Below are 25,764 nucleotides of genomic sequence, written 5' to 3' on the forward strand. Positions count from 1 at the left end.
TGGAACAATGAGGCCCTCGTGGCTGCTTTTTCTCATGGTCTCTCGGATTCCATCAAGGATGAGATGGCAGCCTGAGATATACCCACTGAGCTGGAGAGCTTGATCTCGTTTGCCATCCTCATTGACTCCAGACTCAGAGAGACTTTCTTTTAAGGAGCACTTGCGGAAGCCTCCTTTTGCCTCCGAGCTTTGCAGTCCCATCCATGCCTCCCTCACCTCCCATGCCTCCTGGTACCGAGTCTGTCAGTGAAGATGAACCCATGCACTTGGGCTTCACGTGTCTCTCTGCGGATGAGAGGCAGGCAGGTCACTTTTTGAAGTATTGTCCTACCCGTCCTGGGAACACCCGGATCTTGAGGTCCTGTCATGGACAGATCTTAGGTGGTGTTGTGTCATCCCCAGTTATCCAGAAGGATAAGCCCCTGCTTTCGGTCGCCCTTTCTTGGGCTATGACGTCTATCGAGATACAGGCTCTACTCGACTCTGGGGCTGCAGGCCTGTTCATTGATGCTGCCTTTGTATCAAAGCACTCGATCCCACTGCAGCTGCGTGACTCTCCAGTTCCCATTGAGGCTCGTGACGGGAAACCTCTATAGCCTGCCCATGTGACTCATGAGATGGTTCCGTTGTCCATGGCCGTAGGGGCTCTTCACCATGAGATAATCCAATTCCAAGTGATTTCCTCTCCTAAGTTTCCCCTGGTTATTGGTTATCCTTGGTTACAGAGGCACAACCCCTCTTTTGATTGGCTCCGTGCTGAGGTTCTCTCCTGGTCACCGCAATGCAGTGAAAGATGCTTCCGGAAGTTAGCCAAGGTCCTGTGTACCTCTTCACTCTCCTCCCTGCCAGAGGAGTACCGTGATTTTAGCGACGTCTTTGACAAAGGTCAAGCCGGTAGTTTGCCTCCACACCGGCTGTATGATTGCGCAATTGACCTTCAACCTGGTGCCACTCTCCCTCGTGGCTGGGTTTACCCTTTGTCGGTCTTGGAGGATAAAGCCATGGAGGAGTATGTTGCAGATGCACGTTCTCGGGGTTTCATCCACAAATCCTCGTCTCCTGCAGGTGCTGGCCTCTTCCTTGTGAAGAAGAGGAGCGGTGAACTGAGACCTTGTATTGATTACAGGGGTCTCAATCGTTTCACAATTAAGAATGCCTTCCCGATCCCGTTGATTACAGAGTTATTTGACCGCCTCAGGGGAGCAACGGTTTTCACTAAACTTGATTTGAGTGGCTTACAATCTTGTGAAGATTAAGGCGGACGACGAGTGGAAAACTGCGTTTAATACCAGAACAGGCCATTATGAGTATCTCGTAATGCCTTTTGGCCTTTGTAACGCCCCAGCAGTTTTCCAGGAATTTATTAACGATGTCCTCTGAGATTTGTTGCAGTTATGTGTGGTGGTTTATCTCAATGATAGCCTCATATTTTCCATGTCCCTGGAGAGCCACCACACAGATGTCTGTCGTGTGCTTCAGAAATTGAGAGAACAATCTCTATTGTAAACTGGCGAAGTGTGAGTTCCATCGGGAACAGGTTAAATTCCTTGGCAAAATGTAATTTCCACTGCTGGTTTTTCGATGGACCCAGAGAAACTTTCTGCAGTCCTACAGTGGCCTTGACCCGTGGGGTTACGTCCTCTGCAGAGTTTCCTAGGTTTTGCCAACTATTATCGGATGTAACTTCTCGTCTCTGGTCAAGCCCCTGACCGATATGATCAGAAAGAATGGTAACCCACATAGTTGGTCTCCGGAGTCCATTAAGACCTTTGAAAGTCTCAAGGCTGCCTTTGTTTCTGCTCCTGTGTTGGCACATCCTGATCCTACGTTACATTTTATCCTTGGGGTTGATGTTTCTGAAACTGGTTTTGGCGCCCTTCTGTCTCAACGTCCTACCTCAGAGTGCTATGCATCCTTGTGGCTACTTTTCCAAGAAATTGTCACCTGCTGAGTGCAGTTACGAGATTGGTGACAGAGAGCTGTTGGCAATCATTCCAGCCCTGAAAGAATGGAGACATCTCGAAGGTACCACTGTGCCGGTTCTCATTTTTACTGACCATAAGAATCTCACATTCTTGTCTGAGGCTAAATGCCTCTCTCCCAGAAGGCGCGATGGGCTCTTTTCTTGTCAAGTTTCAATTACATTGTCTCATTCTTACCTGGTACTAAGAATGTAAGGGCCGACGCCTTGTCACAACAATTTTCCTCCACTTCACTTCAAAGTTGGAGTCGGTTCCGGTTCCTATGATTCCTCCTGATCGTATTCTGGCTACGGTTCGCACCAGTCTTCTCCTTTTGGGTGACAAAATTCTTGCTGCTCAGGTCGATGCTCCTCCTGAGAAACCTTGTGACCGCTGCTTTGTCCCAGAGTGTCTCTGTACTGCCGTGCTCCAGACTTACCATTCTCCCAAGGCAGCTGGACACCTGGTAAGAATCAACTTGTTTGAGCCTTTTCCCAAAAAATCTGGTGGCCTAGTCTACGTGCTGATGTAACTGCCTTTGTAGCTGCCTGTTCTGTGTGTGCTCAGAGTAAGACTCCACGACACCTTCTGGTGGGCCTCCTTCAACCCATACCCAATGGAGAGAGGCCCTGGACCAACCTGTCTATGGATTTCATTGTGGAGTTACCTAACTCCCAAGGCAACACAGTTATCCTTATGGTGGTTGACCGGTTCTCAAAGATGTCATTGTATTCCACTTGAGAAGTTGCCCACTTCTAAGGAACTGGCTTTCATTTTTGCTTGGGAGATCTTTCGCTTACATGGGCTACCCAAGGTGATTGTCTTGGACAGGGGTTGTCAGTTTGTGTCCCGGTTCTGGCGAGCCTTTTGTGCACAGCTGGGAATTCAGCTTGCTTTCTCCTCTGCGTATCACCCGCAGTCTAAAGGGGGCGCAGAACGAGCCAATCAGTCCTTGGAGCAATTCCTACGTTGCTATATTTCTGACCATCACAACAACTGGTCAGACCTATTACCATGGGCAGAGTTTGCTCACAACAGTGCCTTGAATTCTGCTTCCCGATTGTCTCCGTTTATGGCGAATTATGGTTTCCAACCTTCCATTTTGCCTGACTCGTTTGTTCCGCAGAACAGTATTCCTGCGCTAGAGGAGCATCTCTGTGGTCTTCGTTCTACTTGGGCACAAGTCCAGGAGGCTTTGCGTCATGCTAATGATAGGTACAGACTCTGACCGCAAATGCCTGCCTGCGCCGTCACACCAGGTTGGGGACAGGGTCTGGCTGTCATCTTGCAACCTCAGACTTTGTGTTCCCTCACTGAAGTTCACACCTCGGTTTATTGGGCCTTTCTGTATCCTTCGCAAGATTAACCCAGTGACTTGCGCGTTGGACCTTCCTCCTAGTATGCGCATCTCAAATGTTTCTTGTCTCCTTATTGAAACCGTTGGCCTACAACCGCTTTACCACCTCGGTGCCACGTCCTCACCCTATACAGGTTGACTCCCATAGGTTCCGTGGGCGTATACAGTACATGGTGCATTGGAAGGGGTACGGTCTGGAGGAACGCTCCTGGGTCTCATCCTCGGACGTACATGCTCCTGCCCTCCTCCGTGGTTTCCATAGACTTTTTCCCCTCAAGCCCGGTGGTCCTCCGAAGGGGTGGGGTCGTTGAGGGTGGTACTGTCAGGGCTGGCTCAGCCCTTCCTTCTCTGAGCTGGCCGCTCAGCTGTCGGCTAATTGCCAGCTCTCATCTTTCTCCACAGTTAACCAGCTATTGTGGATCTGCTCATCAGTCCCGCCTACTTAAAGATCTCCAGCTCACTTCATCCCTGCCTTCACCTGTCACATCACAAGAAACCATCTTCTGTACTTCTGTCTCGGTCTGGTTCATGGTTTCTGACAAATGGCAACAGAAACTACCCAAAAGATCCCGATTTATTAACCGTGTATTGCCCCCTTTAACATCAATGACAGCTTGAATTCTTTTGTGGTATTTGTGGATGAGGATCTTTATCTTCTCAGATGGTAAAGCTGACCATTCCTCTTGGCAAAAAGCCCCCCAGTTCCTGTAAATTCTTAGGCTGTCTTGCATGAACTGCACGTTTAAGATCTCCCCAGAGTGGCTCAATGATATTGATGTCAGGAGATGGCCAATCCAGAACCTTCATTTTATTCTGCTGTAGCCAATGACAGGTCGACTTGGCCTTGTGTTTTGGATCATTGTCATGTTGGAATGTAAAAGTATATCCCATGCGCAGCTTCCTGGCTGATGAATGAAAATGTTCCTCCAATATTTTTTGATAACATACTACATTCATCTTGCCAACAATTTTGACCAAATTTCCTGTGCCTTTTTGTAGCATAGGCTTTGTTGACTCATCTCCAAATGTAACGTTTATGATTGTGGCCAAAATGCTCAATTTTGGTCTCATCACTCTGATTGACTTTGTGCCACGTTTGAGGCTTGTCTCTGTGCTGTTTGGCCCGTTATAGAAGAGAAGTTATTGCCCTGCTTAGCTTTGTATCGTCCGCAAATGCAGAGATTGAACTGTTTACCCCATCCTCCAAGTCTTTTTTGAACAAATTAAATAGGATTGGTCCCAGCACAGAACCCTAGGGGGAACCCACTTTCCACCCCTGACCATTCTGAGTACTCTCCATTTATCACCACCCTCTGAACTCACCCTTGTAGCCAGTTTTCAATCCATGTACTCACCCTATCGTCCATGCCAACGGACCTTACTTTGTACAGTAAAAAAAATCCAAATAAACCACGTCTACAGGCCTTCCTTTATCTAGATGGCAGCTCACCTCCTCCTAGAAGGTAATAGATTGGTTTGGTAAGAACGATTCTTCAGGAATGCATGCTGATTACTACGAATGATACAGTTTTCATGACTAAAAACTAGCAATAAGAAGGGTCGCTGGTTCGAATCCCAACCATGACACTACCTGCTTGGAGTTTGCATGTTCTCCCTGTGCCTGCGTGGGTTTCCTCTGGGTACTCCGGTTTCCTCCCACACGCCAAAGACATGCTGGTAGGTTAATTGGATCCTGTCTAAATTGTCCCTAGTATGTATGAATGTGAGTTAGGGACCTTAGATTGTAAGCTCCTTGAGGGTAGGGACTGATGTGAATGTACAATGTATATGTAAAGCGCTGCGTAAATTGACGGCGCTATATAAGTAACCTGAAATAAAATAAAAATTACTAGTAAAAAATAAATAAATAATAAAAATGCCATAAAACTATCCCCAATATTTTAGACACTATAACTTTTGCGCAAACCAATCAATATACGCTTATTGCATTTTTTTGGTTTTTTGTTTGTTTAACAAAAATATGTAGAAGAATACATATCGGCCTAAACTGAGGAAAAATGTATTTATTTATTTTTTAAATTGGGATATTTATTATAGCAAAAAGTAAAAAATATTGTGTTGTGTGTTTTTTTTTTTTTTTTTTTTTTTCAAACTTGTGCTATTCTTTTATTTATAGCTCAAAAAATAAAAACTGCAGAGATGATCAAATACCACCAAAAGAAAGCTCTATTTGTGGGGAAAAAATTAGAAAAATTTCATTTGAGTACAGTGTTGCATGACTGCGCAATTGTCATTCCAAGTGCAACTGAAAGCTGAAAATTGGCCTGGGCAGGAAGGGGGTGAAAATGCCCTGTATTGAAGTGGTTAATAGCCATTCAAACCCCTTTGTGTTAACTTGTGTGCATGTTATCAGGCCAAAATCACCAGGGTATGTAAACCTTCATGTAACCATATTGCAACACTTAGAGGTGCCTCTCTTTTCTTTTATACTCTGTAGCTCCTGCTGGATTTTGCTTCTAATCCCTTTGTGGAGGCTGCCATTTGTGGATGGACATTTTATGGTTACACAACCTATCACATTGCCATAATCTTTATATATGGACTATAAACTGAAGGCCTTATGAATAAATGGTTGTGGAACGAATCATTTGAATTTCCATTATTTCTTATGGGGAAATTTGCTTTGCTATACAAGTGCTTTGGCTTAGAAGCATGTTTCTGGAATGAATTATGCTCACAATCCAAGGTTTTACTGTATATATTCTCCTGGTAAATCTACAAAGCTTACCAGAGACAAAAAAAAAAAAAAAAAAGAGGGGCTTGCAGCACCAAAAAGCCAAATTATGCTCAATAACATTAAAAAATTAATACAGCAATATTTGAAAAGGGGCATGGTTGTCTGAATCGTTGCATTTTGAATCGTATTGAGCCAGCCTATACCAAACCAGAAAGCTCTTGTTTCAAAAGGTGACTTGAAGAGAAATTGTTTTCTTTTATGCTAAACCTTTTTTTTTTTTTTTTTTTTTTTTCTGCATTCAGGAGAAATGGAGGAAGAAATGGAAAATCCAGAGATGGTGGATTTACCTGAAAAATTAAAGCATCAATTAAGACACAGAGAGCTGTTTTTATCTAGGCAGCTTGAATCTTTACCAGCTACCCATATACGGTAAGTTATCCCCCCATTGCCATTCCAGACTTGCTCATAAAGCACTTTCCTAAATGTGTCTAATAGTAAATTCTTGTAATCACACTTCTGTTTGTTCAATGTACAGGCAGGTAAGCTGCACGCCAAAATAAAGTGTAAGTTTGTCTTTTCAGAAAAATGAAAAGATGAACTAACAGTGTTTTACCCTTATTCTCCTTGTAACTGTATGTCTATGTTCTCCCAAGTGATATGGCTAATGATGCACTGAAGGCGCTTGATGACAACATCTGCTCATTTCAAAATGGGCACCCAGAGGCTTTCTATGCGATGGTGATTTTTTAATGACAGACTTTCTACCAAAGTTTCATCAGCATATTACCATTGCCTCCTAAAGGAGTGAACACACTTGACTGAGTAAGCAGAGGGCATATAGAACTATCCCTCTTTCCCCACCTGGGTCTTTCTGACCACATTTTCGTCTAGCTGGTCCCTGCTTACCTCTGTTACTGAAAGTCAGTATACCAACAACAAAGACAAATATGGTTTGTCTTTCTGACGCTGCCTCAATACTTTTTATTATACAGGATTTATATAGTGCCAACAGTTTGCAGAGAGCTTTACAATATGAGGGCAGACAGTACAGCTACAATACAATTCAGCACAGGAGGGCCCTGCTCGTTTATAGCTTACAATCTAGGAGGGAAGGTCAAGTGATACAAAAGGTAATAGCTGTGTGGGATGAGCGGATGAAGAAAATAAAATTACAGTTGTTAGGTGTGAGCAGAATAGGTTTTTCTGAAGAGAAGGGTTTTCAGTCTAAAAGTGGACAGAGTAGGGGGATAGTCAGACAGATTGGAGTAGGGAGTTCCATAGAATGGAAGAGGCTCGAGAAAAGTCCTGGAAGCAAGCATGGGACCTAGAGGGCAGGAGGTCTTGGAAGGAACTAAGAAGGATTAGGTTGGTCTTTTAAGACTAGGTTGGTGATGTAGCTGGGGGCAGAGTTGTGGATGGCTTTGTAAGTTGTTGGTATTTTGAATTTAATCAGTTGGGTTAGTGGAAGTCAGTGGAGAGATTAAAAAGCGGAGTAGCAGACTTGGAACTGTTAGTAAGGTAAGGTGGATGAGCCTGGCAGCAGCATTCATAATGGACTGAAGGGGGATAGCCTATGTAAAGGTAATCCATTGAGACAATTGCAGTAGTTGAGGCGGGGAGTGAACTGGCTTTGTGATGTCATTGGTTAGGAAGGGATGTATTTTGGAGATGTTGCATAGGTTGAAGCGACAAAATTTGGACAGTGATTGGATGTGGGCCTGAAAAGATGGTTCAGAGTCCAGGATTACACCTAGAACCTTGGCACGCGAGGACAAATTGATAGTTGTGCCATCGATCTTGACCAAGAAATCTGGGGAAGAGGCACGTTGGGGAAGAAATATGAGCTTGGTTTTGATTGAGTTTGAGGAAGTGGTGTGACATCCATGCTAATATGTCTGTTAGTAAATTAGTAATATGTGAGGAGACTGAAGGAGTGAGTTGAGGGGTAGAGCTAAATTTTGTGTATCGTCAGCCCAGAGATGGTATTGGAAGCCATGGGGGGCAATTACCTGACCCATGGAGGAGGTGTAGATCAAGAATAGGAGAAGTCCAAGAACAGAACCTTGGGGGACCCCAACAGAGTAAGGAAGAGGAGGGGAGGAAGTAGAATTGTAGGTAACGCTAAAGGTGCAGTTGGATAAGTAGGATGAGAACCAGTGAAAAAATTGGTCACGGAGACCAAAGGCGTGGGTTTTTTTGAGGGAGGGGTGGTCCACAGTGTCAAAGGCAGCAGAGGTCTAGGAGCCAGGGAACAGAAGTGTGCCCATTTGGTTTTAGCCATTAGGAGAGCAGTTTTAAAGGAGTGTTTAGGGCAAAATCTAGACTGGAGGGTTCTTCTCAGTGAGGTGCCGCTCAGTCTGTTGTAGACTAGACATTCAAGGAGTTTAGATGAAAAGGGGAGCAAGGAGATGGGACATAGGTTGTTAAGATTGGTGGGGGTCCAATGAGGACTTTTTAAGTATGGGCATGACTTGAGCATGTTTTAGATCGTTGTGGAAGATGCCAGAGGAGAGAGAGAGAGAGATTGAAGCTTTAGGTTAGAGTGTGTAGGATAGAGCCAGGGGGTGTCCATAGCATTTGCAAGTGAGCAGGTGGTTAGGTGGACTTCATAGCCAGTAGCCAATAGCTGCCCTAGCGTCGGTTTTCGTCCGTCGGACTAGCATACAAAAGAACAGATTTTTTGACCGGACTCGAATCCGTCGGAAAGATTTGAAACATGTTTTAAATCTAAAGTCTGTCTGATTTCCATCCAAAAAAGTCAGCTGCAGGTGTAGATGAAGCCCACACACGGTTGGATTGTCCGGATTCGTGCCGCTGGACCAGTCTGGTCGAAAAGTCCGCCGTGTGTACACGGCATTAGTCTTACGCCTCAAAAGCCAGGGTTTTAGCGGTCTGATTTTTGAGTGGAGTGGGTGGGGCCAGTGTGTCCAGGGAGGATGACAGTGAAGTGTTGTAGACAGAAGTGGCTAGGTTGGGACAGGACAGGGGTGAGATTTTGTCAGAGGTGGTCATTAGAGTAGAGAAGAGAAGGGTTGAGGTGGTGAAGGTTTCTACGGGCAATTGTTTGGCGGTTAGAGGGAGAGAAGGTGGCTGTGAGGGAGTGAAACTAATAAGGTGATGATCCGAGACATGGAAAGGATTGTTAGAGGTTGCATAGAGTGCATAGGTGGGAGAAACCAGGTCAAGAGTGTTGCAATCAGAGTGAGTAGAAGGAGGAGGTTAGACTGAAGTTTAGAAGTAGCAGGAGTATCTGTATTAACAGGGATGTTGAAGTCACCGAGAATGATTGTGGGTATTTTTTTTTTTTTTAAAAAGAGAACATGTTTATTGACGAAGTAAGGATAATATACAGATGCATTACATAGCGTCTTTCCAAAAAGTAGACAAAAGAGTGAGGTTACATGCATTACTTATGAATGTGTGTGTTGTCATAGAAAATACAGTGGTACAGATAATCATATATGGCCTCAGCAGCATTAGTTATAGTTTCCATCAGCTGAAATGGCCACCCCTAACATTTCAATTCGTTGGCCTAGCGTACATAGTTAGTCCGTGCAAGTGCTAGTCTTCTCCAACCATTTATCCCATATTTTGTGATACTTATTCGGACAGCCCCTGTGTTTGTACATTACTTTTTTATATGGTAGTACCATGTTTACTTCCCTAATCCAGGCTTGTATGGTGGGAGGTTCTGTTCTCATCCAGTGTTTGGCTATTAGTTTTCTGGCACTAAAGAGTGATTCGCTAAGGAGTGTAGTCAGGGGTCTATCTTTGTCGGCATCTGGGAGTAGCCCGAGAAGGCATGACTTGGGGTCGAGTTGCACTGGTGATCCCATGTGGTCGTGGAGGAACTTTATGATTTGTGCCCAGTAACTTTGTATCACTGGGCATGACCAGAATGAGCATGGGTTGCTAGAGCATCTTGGGCAGTTTAGGTTCTGGTGTGGAGAGAATTTTGCAATTCTAGATGGTGTAAGGTATGACTTGTGTATTATATACAGCTGGGTCAAGCGCTCGGAGATTTTGGGTGATGTGGTTTTAACGTTTGCCAGTATGTCTTCCCAGTCAGAGTGGTCTATGGGTCCCACATCGTCCTCCCATCTAATTCTTGCCGTGTCTATAATCCTTGCTACCGGTTTGGTGCGAAGTGTAGTGTAGAGGGTGGATATAAGTTTTTCTGGGTTTGACCCTGTAATTATATCTACCAGTGGCAGTATTTGTGGGTTAGGAAGTCCGCACCCGAATTGGGTTTGGAGCGCGTGCCTTAGCTGCGTGTAGCTAAATTGCATGTGTGGGGGAAGATTAAACTCCTCGGAAAGTGCCTGGAAGCCTCTAATTCCGAATATGGTAGTGACCTGGAATAGAAATACTATTCCCTTGGCTGCCCATCTAGTGGCTCCCGGTAGAGAGATCAGTTCTGTCAACTGAGGGTTGTGCCATAGGGGTGTGTGTGAGTGAAAGGAGTCGGCTCCAATCAACTTGATCGCCTTCTCCCACACATATCTATGTTGGGAAAGCAATAAGTCTCGGTCCTTGTTTTTGTCTTGTTTACTGCTTTTCCTGAATATAACCTGTAGTGGGGAGTGCATGTCACTATTTGGTTTTTTACATACTAGGGTTTGGTATCTGGTCTCATCTGTTTTGTGGATATAGTATAGGTGCGAAAGTTGTGCCGCAATGTAATATGCGTATAGATCCGGTAGGGCCGCTCCTCCCGAGGAGGTTGGGTTTTTGAGCGTGTTCCAAGCTAACTTATGCCTGTTGGGCCCCCATATAAAGGAGTTGATTATTTTGTCAAGTGTTTTAAAAATGTTAAGGGGGATACGTACAGGAGAGTTCCAGAGTATATATAGGAATTTTGGAAGTAATATCATCTTAAATAGGTTAATCCTGCCCGATATTCCCAAGGGGAGTCTTGCCCAGGTTTGTGTGCTGGATTTTAAGTGTATAAAGAGTGGTTCGATATTGTTGCTGATATAATCTAGCGGGTCTTTAGTAATCTCTACTCCTAAGTACTTAATGCGGGCAACTCTTTGTAGGGGGAGTGAGGCTGCAGTTTGTGATGGGGGTGACAGATCTAGGGGGAGAATCTGTGATTTGGACCGTTCATGTTAAGGCCCGAGTGTTTTCCGAATTTTTCAATGGTCGTTAGGGCTGTTTGGAGGGAAAGGCCTGTGTCTTCCAGATATAGAAGCATATCGTCAGCATATAAACTTAACGTCTCAGTCAGGGATCCTATACGTAGTCCGCGTATATCCGGGTTCATCCTAAGGGAGATGGCAAGGGGCTCCACTGCCAAGGCATATAGTAGTGGGGACAATGGACACCCCTGGCGGGTTCCCCGTTTCAATGGAAATGGGTCGGATGTCCAACCGTTTACCACCACTCTGGCCATTGGGGAATAGTACAGTAATTGTACCCATTTTATGAAGTTTGGGCCGAATCCGAAGCCTTGTAGGCATTCCCAAAGGTAACTCCATTCAACCGAATCGAACGCCTTTGCGGCGTCTAGGGTCACTATCGCTCTATCTCCCATGTGTTCATGATCCGCCTGAATGTTCATGTGAAGACGTCTTAGATTCATGGCTGTGTTTTTCCCGGGCATGAATCCTGTCTGGTCAGAGTGGATGAGGGAAAGGATACTGTTATTGAGGCGCATAGGTAATATTTTGGCTAATATTTTGATGTCAGCTTGGAGAAGCGAGATTGGGCGATAGGATTCAGGTAGTCGGGGGTCTTTGTCTGACTTAGGGATTACTATGATTACTGCTTGGCGGAGGGTTTCAGGGAGGGTCTCGGTTTCAAATATATGTTTATATAATTTCAATAATTCGGGGGTCAAAACCTCTGAGTAAACTGCATAGAAGTCTAGGGGGATGCCGTCGCCGCCCGGCGCCTTAGCTGGCGCAAGGGATGCTATAGCAAGGGCAATTTCATCTGCCGTGAGAGGAGCTTCTAAGTCTTGCACTTGGGACTCCGAAAGCTGTGGGAAGGGGATGTTTTGGAGAAAGGCCCTAGTTTCTTGTGAAGTGACCTCAACCTTGGAGGAGTATAAGTCAGTATAATATTTCTGGAATGCGTTTGCGACCGCTTGGGGGTCCGAGAAAGTTTCATTGTGTGGGTCAATAAGAGTTACTGTTATTGGGGGGTTGGACTCTTGACGGGCTAGGTATGCTAATAGTTTCCCTGCTCGCTCCCCTTGCGCAAACAGACGTTGTTTCACAAAGAAAAGTTTCTGTTTGGCTTTCTCGTAATGAAGTTGGTCTAATAGGCGGGTGTGAAGTTTGATTGCAGCTGCTTTGTCAGGGGAGGGGTCATGCTGAAATTCCCTTGCCAGTAAGTCTGCTTTAGCAGAGGCCTGGTGGAGAATTAGGTTAGAGGAGGTTTTAATTCTGCGTATTCGGGAGGATAGAATAGTGCGGACATGCAGTTTGAATGCCTCCCAAACCTGTCCCACCGGGGCTGTATTACTGTTGATGTTAAAGTAGAATTGCCTTGTAGATATCCTCCTGGTCTTTCAGCATTGACAACCAGAAGGGGTGGAGATGCCACGCGGGGGGCCCCGACCTCGAACTGAGGTGCAGGGTCGCCCAGCACGGAGCATGATCAGATAAAGTTCTGGTATGGTAGCCCAAGTCCGACAGGTGGGGAAGCAGTGCGTTAGATATCATAATAAGGTCAATTCGGGACATAGTGGAGTGGGTTGCCGAGAAGCATGAGTATGCGCAAGTAGTAGGATGGTTGTAACGCCATGTATCAGTTAATGAGAATTCTTGTAGTGTCCATCCGAACCGGGTCGTGTCTGGGGGGGGTGTGTTTGGATTTGTCTGTGTTCTGTCTTTTTGGGGGTTCAGGACCATATTAAAATCGCCCAGCCAGATGGCAGGTACGTTGGGATGTTGTGCCATATACAGTAGGCCTTCAGTGACTAGGTTAGAATTATACGGTGGGGGTATGTAGAATGCCATTATCAAATATTGCAAGCCATTTATGGTACAGTGCAGGAAGATATATCTACCTTGGGGGTCTGTGCGTACAGTAATGACTGCAAAGGGAGTCGTTTTGGCTATAAGGATTGAGACGCCCCATGGCCGTTTTAGTGCAAGCTGAAGCTGTCCAGTGACGTATGTTTCGACTAAAACGGTTATATCTGCTCGGTAGGTTTTAAGGCAGGTAAAAACAGCAGTGCGTTTAATTTTGTCGCGGACCCCTCGAATGTTCCAAGTGAGAAATTTTAGGGTAGCCATAGTGATTTGGAATTTGGTTTTGTTTGGGGGGTAGATACGGGGTATTTATAGTGGCTTGCAATATCACTCTCCACACTGAAGGAGGCCCGCATCTCCCCCTGTTCTCCAATAGACAACTTAAATATGCACACATATCTTTGTACCTCAGATTATAACACATGTTCTTTATCTCGTCTTTAACTGTAACAATTCCCTTACCCTCCCTCCCTGCCCTCAGTCGCCCAAACTTGACTGGGGCTTGTTTCCCAAAACTTGTGCAGTGTAGATAAGATATTTCTTGCATAATGCTTATACTGAAGGGGAGAAAACCCCCCAGGTGCACAATAACCTTATCAATCCTGGCGGTAGCCTATAGGGCAGCACCAGTATTGATGTGGCGGTCTCCCGCCGGAGGCGAACAAATTCTGGATAAAAAAAAAATCCAGCGATGGAGTAAACGTGGTAACAATTAGTTAACAGAACCAGTAAACCAAAGGAACCTGAGTTCTCGTTCCGCTGTGGCAACTAAGAAGGAAAAGTTAGCAAAGTCCAATCCGGACATCTTGGTCCTGGTGTGGCTGTGTGAGAATAAGTCTTCCTCGGCGTCATTACATAGCGCAGTTCGAGTCCGGCCCAGGTCAGGAAAAATAAAAGGAGGAAGTGTTAGTGCAGTGCGTCTGGGTACGTAACTCTTCAAAATGGAGGCACAAAGTATGAGGACAAATCCCTGAGCGGAAGGGAAGGCAGGGGAAAAAAAATATAAAAATAAAAGTAAGGAAGAATACCGGTCAGTGCTCGGGGCCTTAATGTCTTGCAATTGCTCTCCCTGATTGCACAGTGGTGGTTTGCTTGAGATCGGTGCGTCCTCCTTAGTGATCATATGCGGTACACATCTTGAAACACAGTGCATATGGGAAGCTGTAAAGTAGAACTTACTTATTTGGTAGGCCCGACTGCGCCTTAGGCGGGTCGGTTCCTTTGTGCATCCAGATGATCTACCCATGCTGAGGCCTGGCCGGGGTCCTCAAAGAAATGCACCCGGTCATCACCCACTATGCGAACTCGGGCCGGGAACAGCATTGAATATTTGATATGGAGTGCTCTTAGGCGGCGCTTAGTATCAGAGAATCGCGCCCTTTGCTTCTGGACCTCTGCAGAGAAGTCCGGGAGCGCTGAGATGAAGCCGGATTGGTATGGGATGTTTCCTTTTATTCTGGCCAGTCGCAGGACCGCGTCCCGGTCTCTGAAGTTTAACAATTTTGCAATAAAAGTGCGTGGGGGTGCACCTTCAGGCGGGCGGCGAGCCGGCATACGGTGGGCACGCTCCACCAGGAATGTAGCCGAAAAAGCATCTCTGCCGTATGTTTTAATTAGGAGCTGCTCCAGGAAGGTGGCTGGATCTGTGCCCTCTGAACCCTCTGGTAATCCAATGAACCGCAGATTGGACCGGCGGGCACGGTTCTCAAGATCGTCTTGTTTCTGTGCTAATTGTTGTATCTGGCGTTGCAGCTCGTCTTGTGTATGCTGCATGGGGTGTAATATGTCCCCGCCTGCCCAATCCGAGTCTCAGCCTCAGTAACCCGTTCCCGGAGTTTGGTCATATCGTGTCTAATGAGCGATATGTCCACCTTCACCTCCTCTATCTTTGATGTAAGTGTGGACTGACAGAGGGAGATTGCCTCCAATACCTTTGCTGTGCCGTCCGGCTCCTTCTCCACGTGAGAGGCTGCGTGAGGTGTTGCCGAAGCGCCATCTTGTTCCTCCGGTCCCGCTCCGTCCGCCTGTATCGCTCGAGAGACGAAGAGACTGTGCTCCTTTTCGGCGGAGACATGTCGGGTCACGATCTCAGCGTCCGGTCCCACCAAGGCAAGGGGAAAAGGCAAGGTTTTAGGCTGCAGGATGTGTATAGAAGGATCTGCCACGAGCGGAGCTTCAATCACACACGTCCGCTCACATCGCCGTCCAGGCCACGCCCCGATTGTGGGTATTTTAGAACAGTGAGAGTCGGGTAGTTATAAAGACAGACTGATACTGAGTAACTGGAGCTAAAAAATCGAATGCAATGTCCCTCAAATTAGGAGAGTGACAGGAAGGGGAGGGGGTGGTACCTGAAAGGTGCTATGTGGGGCTAGAAGGATTCCCACTCCCCCTCCCTTCTGTCCACTGGGTCTGGGGGAGTGAGTCCAGAGAAGGCCACCACAGAAGAGGGCAGCAGGAGAAGCAGTGTCAAACTGTGATGAGGTCATGAAGAGAGGTGAGTTTGCTACAGACAGAGCGGGCGTTCCAAAGGGTGCAAGAGAAGGAGTCTGGTCTTGGGAAGAAGAAGAATGGAAACTTGTGTGGATTGCGACTGCTTGCTAGACTGCGCAGGGTGCTACAGCACCGCTTCCAGCAGGCACCAGGTCCTTACGCCATATGGACCTATATTCCTCCTCTGCTTATAAGCTCATGACCATAAACTTATAGGTGAAATGTTCAGCAGACTCTTGCGAACAAATGGCTCTGATTAGTGGTTAACAAGCCGCTGATCAGAGCTAGAGCTATTCACCAAAAATGACACTCCCCGCCCTCATCGCTTCTCGACCTCTCATGCGGCTGCTTCCTCCCTTCCTGGATTCCCTAAAATGCCTTCGCACAGAACACCTGTGCATCCCCATGCAGGTAAACGCCACCCTTCATGGGCGTACACTTTTAGTATACCTCATGTGAACAAGGTCTTAATAGGTTTTTAGCAAGAGTTTTGTAAGTTATGCGGTGTTTGTGTGCAAATAGGGATTTTAGTGTTTGTTTGTTTTTTCATGTGGAAATAGTGATTTGAGAAACTTTTGCACAAATATTGTGTGGCCTTAAACAGTAGAACCTTCTTTTTAATTCTACTGGTCACGTGCTTTCAGAAAATGTATGGTTTGGGGGGTCGTTTACAAACTCTGAAAGCTGTATGTGAAAAATGAAAACCTCCAGATTTTTTAGAGAAATTAGAATCTTTACATAGGTTTTGATTTTCACCATCTCTCAAAAAGGCACATATTTAAGATTTTAAAATATTTATTATTAACTCCACACAGGTTATGCTTTTTATATTTAGTAGGAATTTAGCTGGGATTTTGTAAAATGTGCTATGTTTTTATCTAATGATATTTTAGTGTATTTTTAGCGAAAATATTGTTAAACATTGGCCTTATTCGGTAGCTCTTCTTTTTTTTTTTTTTTTTTTTTTTTTTTTTTTTTTTTTATATTCTACTGGTCATGTGCTTTCAGCAAATATATGGTTTGGGGGGTCTTTACAAATGCTGAAAGCTGTAGGGGAAAAATAAAAAAGCAATGAAAAAATTGCAAAAATGGTCTGACCAGCTAAATGGCTCAATGCAGGGGTCCGGTACATCCCTGTTCACCATTTCAGGTCCGATTTCGGACTGAATTCAGACCTGAAAAGGACCAGAAGAGACACAGGACTCCTGTGCAATTGGCTCCGCAGCTGCCCCTAGCTGTGTGAACCGGCTCCATTGAGAGCCGGTCACAGGCTCCTGACATGTGAATTGGTGGCAGAGAAACACACATCCATTTCACAATAGTATTAACCCAGCCTTAAAGTGGAGTGCAGGGCCTAGCAGCGAAAAGGTTAAGGAGAGCAGACAACACTGTCAGAAGGAGTGGTAGAGAGTGCTTGTTAGAGTGGATGGAGAGCTGAAGGGGGTAAACAAGGTCACCTGTGGTCTGTTTGGTGTTTTTCAAAGTATTTTCCTATGTATTTACTCTTCATGCATTTGCTGAAGTGCAGAGTCTCAAGTGCTCCCACTTAAATGAACCCTCACAGCAAATGTGCTACCCCCATAAAGTGGGGGGAAACTCCTGTATACTGTTAGGAGTGGGGGTGGTTGCTTGCCAATTAACTAATCAGGAGTTAATCAAGGATGGTTGGCTAGCAGAACAAACATTTCCACTTTCATATAGTTGCATAGTAGGTAAGGTTGGATAAAGACAACAGTCCATCCAATTCAACCTGTATATTTCAGAATCAGACTTACAAAGGACAGAGTTGTAAAGATAAGATTAGGTCATAATTTAGGTAAAACACTAAGGGAGAACATAAACATCACAATGTGGACAGGGCTAGAGATGGTTAAGCAGCAAGAACATACCAGATGAAAGGCACAGGATTGGTTTTCAGTTTTGCAGTTATGGGTGGATGTGGAGCAGTAGGAACATGTACTGTACCTGTAGAGCAGTGGTTCTCAACCTCCCTAGTGCCGTGACCCCTTGATAAAATTTCCCAAGTTGTGTGGACCCCTAACAGTAAAATTATTTTTGGAGCGTGGGTTGTCAGCACCCAAGGCAAGACAAGTAATTTGCACCCCTAACCCACGGACATTTAGCGCTCCCTGAGTCCCTTGCACTCGTACAGTATTAAAACCCCTTATGGTACTTTTTAGGATATACCACTCTCTTTTGTTCTTCTTTCCCTTTTATCTATCTCTATCCTAATTTCTTGTTTTTTTTCCCCCCATCCCTCTCTCTAGCCGTTTTTCTTGTTTTTTCTCTTATTCTTTCTCTCCATTTTTCTTAGTCCCCCCTCTTTTCCTCTTCCTTCCATGTATTCTCTATTTTTATTCCTTCTCTTACTCCTTGATGGGGGGGATGGGATGAGTGGCAGTGAGGGGGGGTGCTCTTGATCAAGGTCATCTGCTGATCTGAGAACTGTAGTGGGGACTTTTAATTGCAACTATAATCACAGCTAGTGTTACTTACTATGTCTCCGGGTTCATTGTGTCTCCGACTTTGTGGTGTCTCGTAGCAGTGACACCTATGCCAAAATCAGGAGATAGGGTCTCCTCCAGCCCCTCCCACTTAACATTCCTCACCAGTCAGTTGACCTCTAGTGTCTGCCCCCCAGCCATGCCATGAACTGAATTGGGTGGCTGCAAATAGGCTGAGTGGGCGACCGCGGGCTCGAGGAACAGCCCTGCTGGGCGGCCGCGGGCTCGAGGAACAGCCCCGCTGGGCGGCCGCTGCTCTAGAGGAACAGAGAAGAAATCTTTAGATGAGACATTTCAGTGGAGAAGAGTCTCTGAAGTGCTCCCACTTAAACTCCCACTTGTAGAAAGAACCCCAGCAGAAAATGTGCCCCCCCCCCCCAAGCAAATACTACAGAACTGTTTGAATGTACTAACTGGCAGATCTTTAAAAAGACAAGTACTAAGCATGTGGACCTGGAGGCATTTACATAATCTGTTACTGGCTATATCAGCAAGTGTGTAAAGGATATTACTACAATTAGAACTATTAAGATCCACCCCAGCCAGAAATCCTGGATGAATGCCAAGATTACCTCTCTGCTAAAAACCTTTGATTCCATATTTAGGTCTGGTGACACATTTGAACAGCAGGAGAAGTCTTTGTCAGTGTAAGCAGGTCCAAGGCTAACTATGCTCTAAAAATTCAGAGTTCCTTTTCCACCAACAACCCTCAGAACTAGGGTTGCCACCTCGTCCCTTTAAAACCGAACACGTATATTAATTATATAGGTTCTGTGTCTGATTAAGGTGGTAATTGAACTGACTTGGTGCCGTATCTACATTAAATTAGCCTCAGAAGCTGTTCAATTCATATTTGTTCGGGTTTAACTGGTTCCCGACCGGCTCCTGTAGATATACGTCGGCAGAATGGCTACGGCTGCGCAAAGTAACGTACCCGTACGTTACTTTAAATTTGCCGCCATGTGCGCGCGCGCATGCTGCGATCTCCGTGAGTCGGGTCGCGGGTCACGCGGACTCAATCGCCACGGGCATACCCGCGATTGCCTCACGGAGAGAACCAACGAGGAGATGCCGTTGTAAACAGCATCTCCCCGTTCTGCCTAGTGACAAGTGTCACTGGATCTCTGCTCCCTGTCATCGGAGCAGAGATCAGTGACGTCACACACCAGCCCATCCCCCTGACAGTTAGAAATCACTCCCCTAGGACACACTTAACCCCTCCCTGCCCCTAGTGGTTAACCCCTTCACTGCCAGTGTCATTTATACAGGAATCAATGCATTTTTATAGCACTGATTGCTGTATAAATGACAGGTCATAAAAATGTGTCAAAAATGTCCGCCATAACGTCGCAGTCACAATAAAAATTGCTGATCGCCACCATTACTAGTAAAAAAAAAAAATATTAATAAAAATGCCATAAAACTATCCCCTATTTTGTAAACGCTATAACTTTTGCGCAAACAAATCAATAAACGCTTGTTGCAAATTTTTTTTTTTTTTTTTTACCAAAAATATGTAGAAGGATACGGATCGGCCTAAACTGAGGAAAAAAAAAGTTTTTTTTAGATATTTTTTGGGGAAAATCATTATAGCAAAATGTAAAAAATAATGTGTTTTTTTTTTTTTTTCCAAAATTGTTGCTCTTATTTTGTTTATGGCGCAAAAAAAAAAAATCAGAGGTGATCAAAGCTCTATTTGTGGGAAAAAAAGGACGTCAATTTTGTTTCGGAGCCACGTCGCACGACCGCGCAATTGTCAGTTAAAGTGACACAGTGCCGAATCGCAAAAAGTACTCTGGTCAGGAAGGGGGTAAATCCTTCCGGGGCTGAAGTGGTTAAAGGGATGAGGTGGCAACCCTACTCAGAACATGTGAAGGGGCATTAAGAGCATCACACATTACACTAGCAGTGATGCAGTATGCTCTGAGCCCCTCCCTTTACAACATGTGTCAAACACAAGGCTCACGGTCTGAATCCGGCCCCCCCCCCAGGCAATTTCATGGCCTTTACACTTTCTGCTGCAGCCCCCCCCTCATCTCTGCCCCCACCTTGTCTCAGCAGTTGGCGGCAGAGAGGTCAAAACTCCTCCACCAGATCTTGCGCTTCTCTGAGGAGCCACAGAAAGGCTTTTCTGACCCCCCCCACCTGATGCAGGAGGGGGTGAGTGCTCTGGACATTTGCTTATAATTGTTATGAGAATATTACAATTCTTTGCCAGTTGAGAAGGACTTTCTTGGAGACTTATCAGACAGAACACCATGGCAGCATCATGTTCTGTCTGAGCAATCTCCAGCAGTATGCAACCTCCTTTTCAGACTTGCATCATCTGCTACAGGAGTGTGAGTGGGCTCTGTGCTGGCCTGCACCTGCCCTTTACAGCCTGAGTCTTAAAGAGGAAGTAAACCCTGATGGGTTTTACTTCCTCTTTGTTTCCCTGCAACGGTAAAGCATAATCTACTATGCGTCGCATAATAGCCCATTATGTGTCACTTACCTGACACAGGAGCCTGCGATGTCACCGATGTCCCCTCTTCCAGAAAGCGTCCATCTTTCTTCCGGGTATAGCAGCTCCGGCGCTGTGATTGGCTGGAGCTGTGATGATGTCACTCCCGCACAGGCGCCTGGGAGCCGCCACTAACGGCATGATCGCCGTTAGAAAAGGCACGCTCAGTGTGCTTGTGTGCCTTTGTCTATGGCGCATGCAACATAGACATCGGTGCCTGTCTTTTGCAAATATCTCCTAAACCATGTAGGTTTAGGAGATATTTCTTGCACCTACGGGTAAGCCTTAATCTAGGCTTACCTGTAGGTAAAAGTGGTCTGTAATGGTTTACAACCACTTTAAATTGTTACTAAAACCAGTAATCATTAAATGCATAGGCATTTAATATGATAAAGGGTATATACATTTACAACCATAATGTTGATGCGGCCTGCAATGAAATTGAGTTAGCCACCCCTGCTCTACAAGGTAAGCTGCCCTTCAGGGTGACTATGGTCCCTGTAAAAAGTTAACCTCTGAAAGACCACAGACTTGTAAAGAAATTTTTGAGGCTGAATGACTATCTCCCTAGAGAACTAACCCCAGTAATTATGAAGTAATTTGAAAGGCTGGTCATGGCATATATAAAGAAGACCATAAACATCAGAGTAGACTCCCATCAGTATGCATACAGACAAAAATGATTTGCTGCAGATGCCATTTGATCAGTAGTTCACTTGGATCTTACCTAGAGAATATGGATTCTTATATTTGACTGCTTTTATGGATTTTGGTTCCACCTTCAATACTATTTCACAAACCTTGATAGATTAACCGACGTTACATGGAATGAGCTACATTTTGTGCAACTGGATATTAGGCTTTTTAACAAATAGACCCCAGTCTGTAAGAATTCACAATATTTCATCCTTTTCCATCATCCTCATTACCAGTTTTCTCCAGGGATGTGTCTTGAGCCCTTTTTGTACACTCTGCTGACCTACGATTGCTCAGCTAATTATTTGAGAAATCATACTAAAGTCTGCAGATGATACAGCAGTAGTGGGGCTCATCACGTGCTGAGCCCAGGCAGGAAGTGGACAATCTGGAAGTCTGTTGCAAAGTTAACAATCTCTTTTTTAGTTTTGGATAGAGTGGAGAGGGATTATAACACCTGTCAGTTTTTATTGCTGTCGGTGCCCCCATTCCCCTCTCTATTTGTCCTGTTTAGCAATATAATTAAAAGTAAAAGAAATTTAGACATTAATGGCTGTGTAAGTTATTTTGAGAGGACAGCAAATTAAGCTGTACACTCACTACTTTACATTGTAGCAAAGTGTAATTTCTTCAGTGTTGTCACATGAGATATAATAAAATATTTACAAAAATGTGAGGGGTGTACTCTCTTTTGTGAGATACTTTGTCTTTTTGCTGATGACACAAAGGTGTGCAATAAGGTTGATATCCCTGGAGGTGTCTGTTACATGGAACATGATTTGGCATTGCTGGATGAATGGTCAAAACGGTGGAAACTGCAGTTCAGTGTTGCTAAATGTAAAGTAATGCACAGAGGAAAGAATGCCTTTGGGGGTACAGTGCTGGCCAACACTATAGAGGAAAGATTTGGGACTGGGCTCACAAAATCTTACAAACTGAATTAAAATGGATTTATAAGCTACGGGTGACCTATGTCTCTAAATGAAGTAGTAGTCTCTTTTAAACCTTTTCTATTAACCCTGCAGTTAATGGCTTTTCACTTTCTATTTATTTAGTTATAAAAAAAATTTTGAAAATGAAAAAATTGGCTTTCGCGCTTCTATGGATAAGTAAATGCACTAAGTGATATATAAATCAATATATAAGAATATAAATGCAGCAAAATCTATAGTGTACCACAAGTCACTAATCAGTAGAAATCAAAATAAATTTATTTCGCGCAAATATTAATAATATTGGGTAAATAGTGTCAAATTCATACGTTTAAGTATTTCAGGAGAGTGATTAGTTGTTGCTGTAACAAGTGATGCATCCAGTGTCTATCTACAATAATAAAATAAAAAAAGTTTTTTTACGGTAATAGTAACCTTATATAAAATCACAGTGTTCTTCATCAATCAATGACAGTGATGAGTAAATAAATATAACTTAGTGAAGAAATTATATATATATATGTGTGAAATAATCAATAACCTTATGTGACTGTGCTGAATGCAGGTTCACTTTAAATGGTATAAAACCTATACAAAATTAAGGAACAAAAATAGGAAGTCCAAAGAATAGTTTTGAATGGAGGATTATCAAGTTCTGTGTGTATTAGACCAGGTATTGGTGGTTGTTCTCAATATCCCTATTGTGGCTCCTTTAGCTGTCAGGTCTCACAGGACTCTTACCTCAATTCTAGCTATGACATGCAGTACCCGCCGTCACCGCTGGGTGGATCCTGTAGTTTTCTTACATCGTGGTCATACCTCCTCTGATTGTTATATTCCAGCTCTGTTTCCTCGATGCTGGCTGTGACATGCAGTACCCGCCGTCTCCACTGGGGGAATCCTTTAGTTTCTCTGTATTCTGTATTATAAAAAAAATGTGCATTTGTAAGAAATGGTTATTGCATTTAATGTATATATGGGGCGGCACAGTGGTGTGGTGGTAGCACTCTGTCGAATCCCGACCACGACACTACCTGCCTGGAGTTTGCATGTTCTCCCTGTGCCTGCGTGGGTTTCCTCCGGGTACTCTGGTTTCCTCCCACACTCCAAAGACATGCTGGTAGGTTCATTGGATCCTGTCTAAATTGTCCCTAGTATGTATGAATGTGAGTTAGGGACCTTAGATTGTAAGCTCCTTGAGGGTAGGGACTGATGGGAATGTACAATGTATATGTAAAGCGCTGCGTAAATTGACAGCGCTATATAAGTACCTGAAATAAATAAAATAGTGTCTTTTTTACCTATTATATAGTCCCTGCACGTAGTGACACAATGTCACAGCACTAGTAACTATGGGCTCAATGTGTGAGAAGCACTAAACTTGATACCATCTGATGAATGTATACCTTTGTTTGGAGTCTGGCTGTATTTTTTTTTCTCCTATTTGCTAACATCAATTTTGGTTATAGAGTTCCTGCCTCCCTACTTATTTATACCTTACAATATATTTAAAGATATACACTGTATGGATTATGGTAACTATACACGTTACATTTAATATACTTTTGTATATTGCATTACTTTTGCACAAGGTGTGTGCTAAATATTGAGTTCTGGACGCAGTTACAAAAAATCCTTTATTAAAGATGTACAGTAGGTATGCTCTCTTTAACCACTTGACCTCCGGAAAGTTTTACCCCCTTCCTGACCAGAGCATTTTTTTGCCATTCGGCACTGTGCTACTTTAACTGGTAATTGTGCTGTCATGCTGCGCTGTACCCAAACTAAATTTATGTCCTTTAATGTTTTTTAAATAAAAATATACAGTAAATTCATTTTGTCATACATTTAGGCAAAAATGTATTCAGCTACATGTCTTTGGTAAAAAAAAATATAAATATACTGGAATTTACGCAGCTTTTACTTTCTGACTGCTTATCACATTTCTTGAGGTGCTAAAATGCCAGGACCATACAAAAATGACCCCTTTTTGGAAAGTAGACACCTCAAGCTATTTGCTGAGAGGCTTATTGGCTTTTCTTCCACAGATAGTTTTAAATTAGCATTTGAAACAGTTCTTATGGTATTAGTGTCAGCCAGGCTGATCCTACCTGGTTCCGGGGGACCTCTTGGGCGGAAGTCTTCCACGTTAAAAGAAGGGAACTCTGCCAGCGCCTGTGCTGCGCTTAGAGAAAAGGAGCAAGGGGGGAGAGAGGGGGGGGGGGGTCCTCACCCCGCACAGTTCACTGCGCTGTCTGTCTGCCAGGAAGTCCTGTTTTAGTAGGACCCTGTTCCGCCGTTCTCCTTCAGGTTGTCCCAGCGCGAGTGTTAGGGTGGTGGGGAGAGTGTTGAGGAATCCCGGAGCGACAGCCGCACACAGGGGGGGAGACTGGGGGATATTGAATGCTGCTGCAGTGTACCTCCGTTCCGTCTGCTCTCCTAGCCGCTCAGGATGAGGCACCAGTCCGCAATGCTCGTGATGTGGCCTCTCCTGCTCACTGGATCCAGCTGACAAGTGAGCCCGCCTATAGCTGCAGGGGAAGGGGACAGACGTTCGTCGGCCACGGTCTCTCACCCCGGGCTTTTAGGACACTGATATCTAGCAGCATGCAGCTCTCACCGCTCTCATCGCCCCCATCACCGAGCCCCGCCCCCAGACCTTAGCACGCTACGTCATGTCTCCTGTGCACGCGCCTGCTGAGAGGCTTATTGAGTCCATGGAGTATTTTATTCTTTGGAAAATGAAGAAATTTTTTTTTTTACACCAAGTTGTCACTCAAATGATATATTGCTCTCACATGCCATGAGTATATGTGAAATTACACCACAAAATACATTTTGCTGCTTCTCCCGAGTATGGGATACCACATGTGAGACTAAGAGCCCAGCCATGTACAGGACCCCGAAAACCAATCACCGCATTCAGAGATAAATTGCTCATTTCACTTTATCACTACCCATCACAGTTTTGGAGGTCTTGAAATGCCAAGAAAGTACCCCCCCCCCCCCCAAATGACCCCTTTTCAGAAAGCAGACACCCCAAGGAATTTGAGAAGAGACATGTTGAGTATTTTGTAGATGTCATCTTTTTGTCACAAGGTTTTGAAATAAAAAAAAATGAAGAAAAATACATTTTTCATTTTCTTTCTTCATTTTCCCAAAAATTGTGTGCAAAACACTCATTATGCCTCTTAGCAAATACCTCTAAGCATATTCACACTCCCATAATCTGTATATAAAATTTTAAAAATAAACAAATGCAGCGCTATGTGATATCTCTCGCTCAGGTGAAAAACGATATATTTAATTCCGTGGGCAATGCGCGAGTGAATGTTGGAGCAACTTGAATTTCCAAACACAGAATATAAATTGTAAAAAATATATAAATTAAATACTTGTCAAGTAGTGCACAGTGAAAGAAATATAAACAAATTAAAGTAAACCTCAAAATATCAAAAATTCTTAATTTCAGCAAGTCCACAGTGAGAAAAAAAAAAAAAAAAAAAAAAAAATATATATATATATATATATATATATATATATATATATATATATATATATATATATATATATATATATATATATATATATATATATATATATATATATATTATTATTATAATAATATAATTAGCAC

At 44.2% G+C, this 25,764-nt stretch overlaps 1 protein-coding gene across 6 annotated transcripts in view; it reads left to right on the forward strand.

The window, feature by feature from the left end:
• The window catches only part of MTA1 (metastasis associated 1), a 611,607-nt gene that overhangs the window by 73,689 nt on the left and 512,154 nt on the right, over nucleotides 1–25,764 (forward strand). For all 6 annotated transcript variants that reach the window (XM_073610308.1, XM_073610309.1, XM_073610310.1 and 3 more), the window contains exon 4: nucleotides 6,319–6,445. In XM_073610308.1, the coding sequence (XP_073466409.1) occupies nucleotides 6,319–6,445 (127 nt within the window). The remainder of the gene's footprint in view (nucleotides 1–6,318; nucleotides 6,446–25,764) is intronic.

Source organism: Aquarana catesbeiana, linkage group LG13 (assembly GCF_042186555.1).
Source record: "Aquarana catesbeiana isolate 2022-GZ linkage group LG13, ASM4218655v1, whole genome shotgun sequence".
Lineage (NCBI taxonomy): Eukaryota > Metazoa > Chordata > Amphibia > Anura > Ranidae > Aquarana > Aquarana catesbeiana.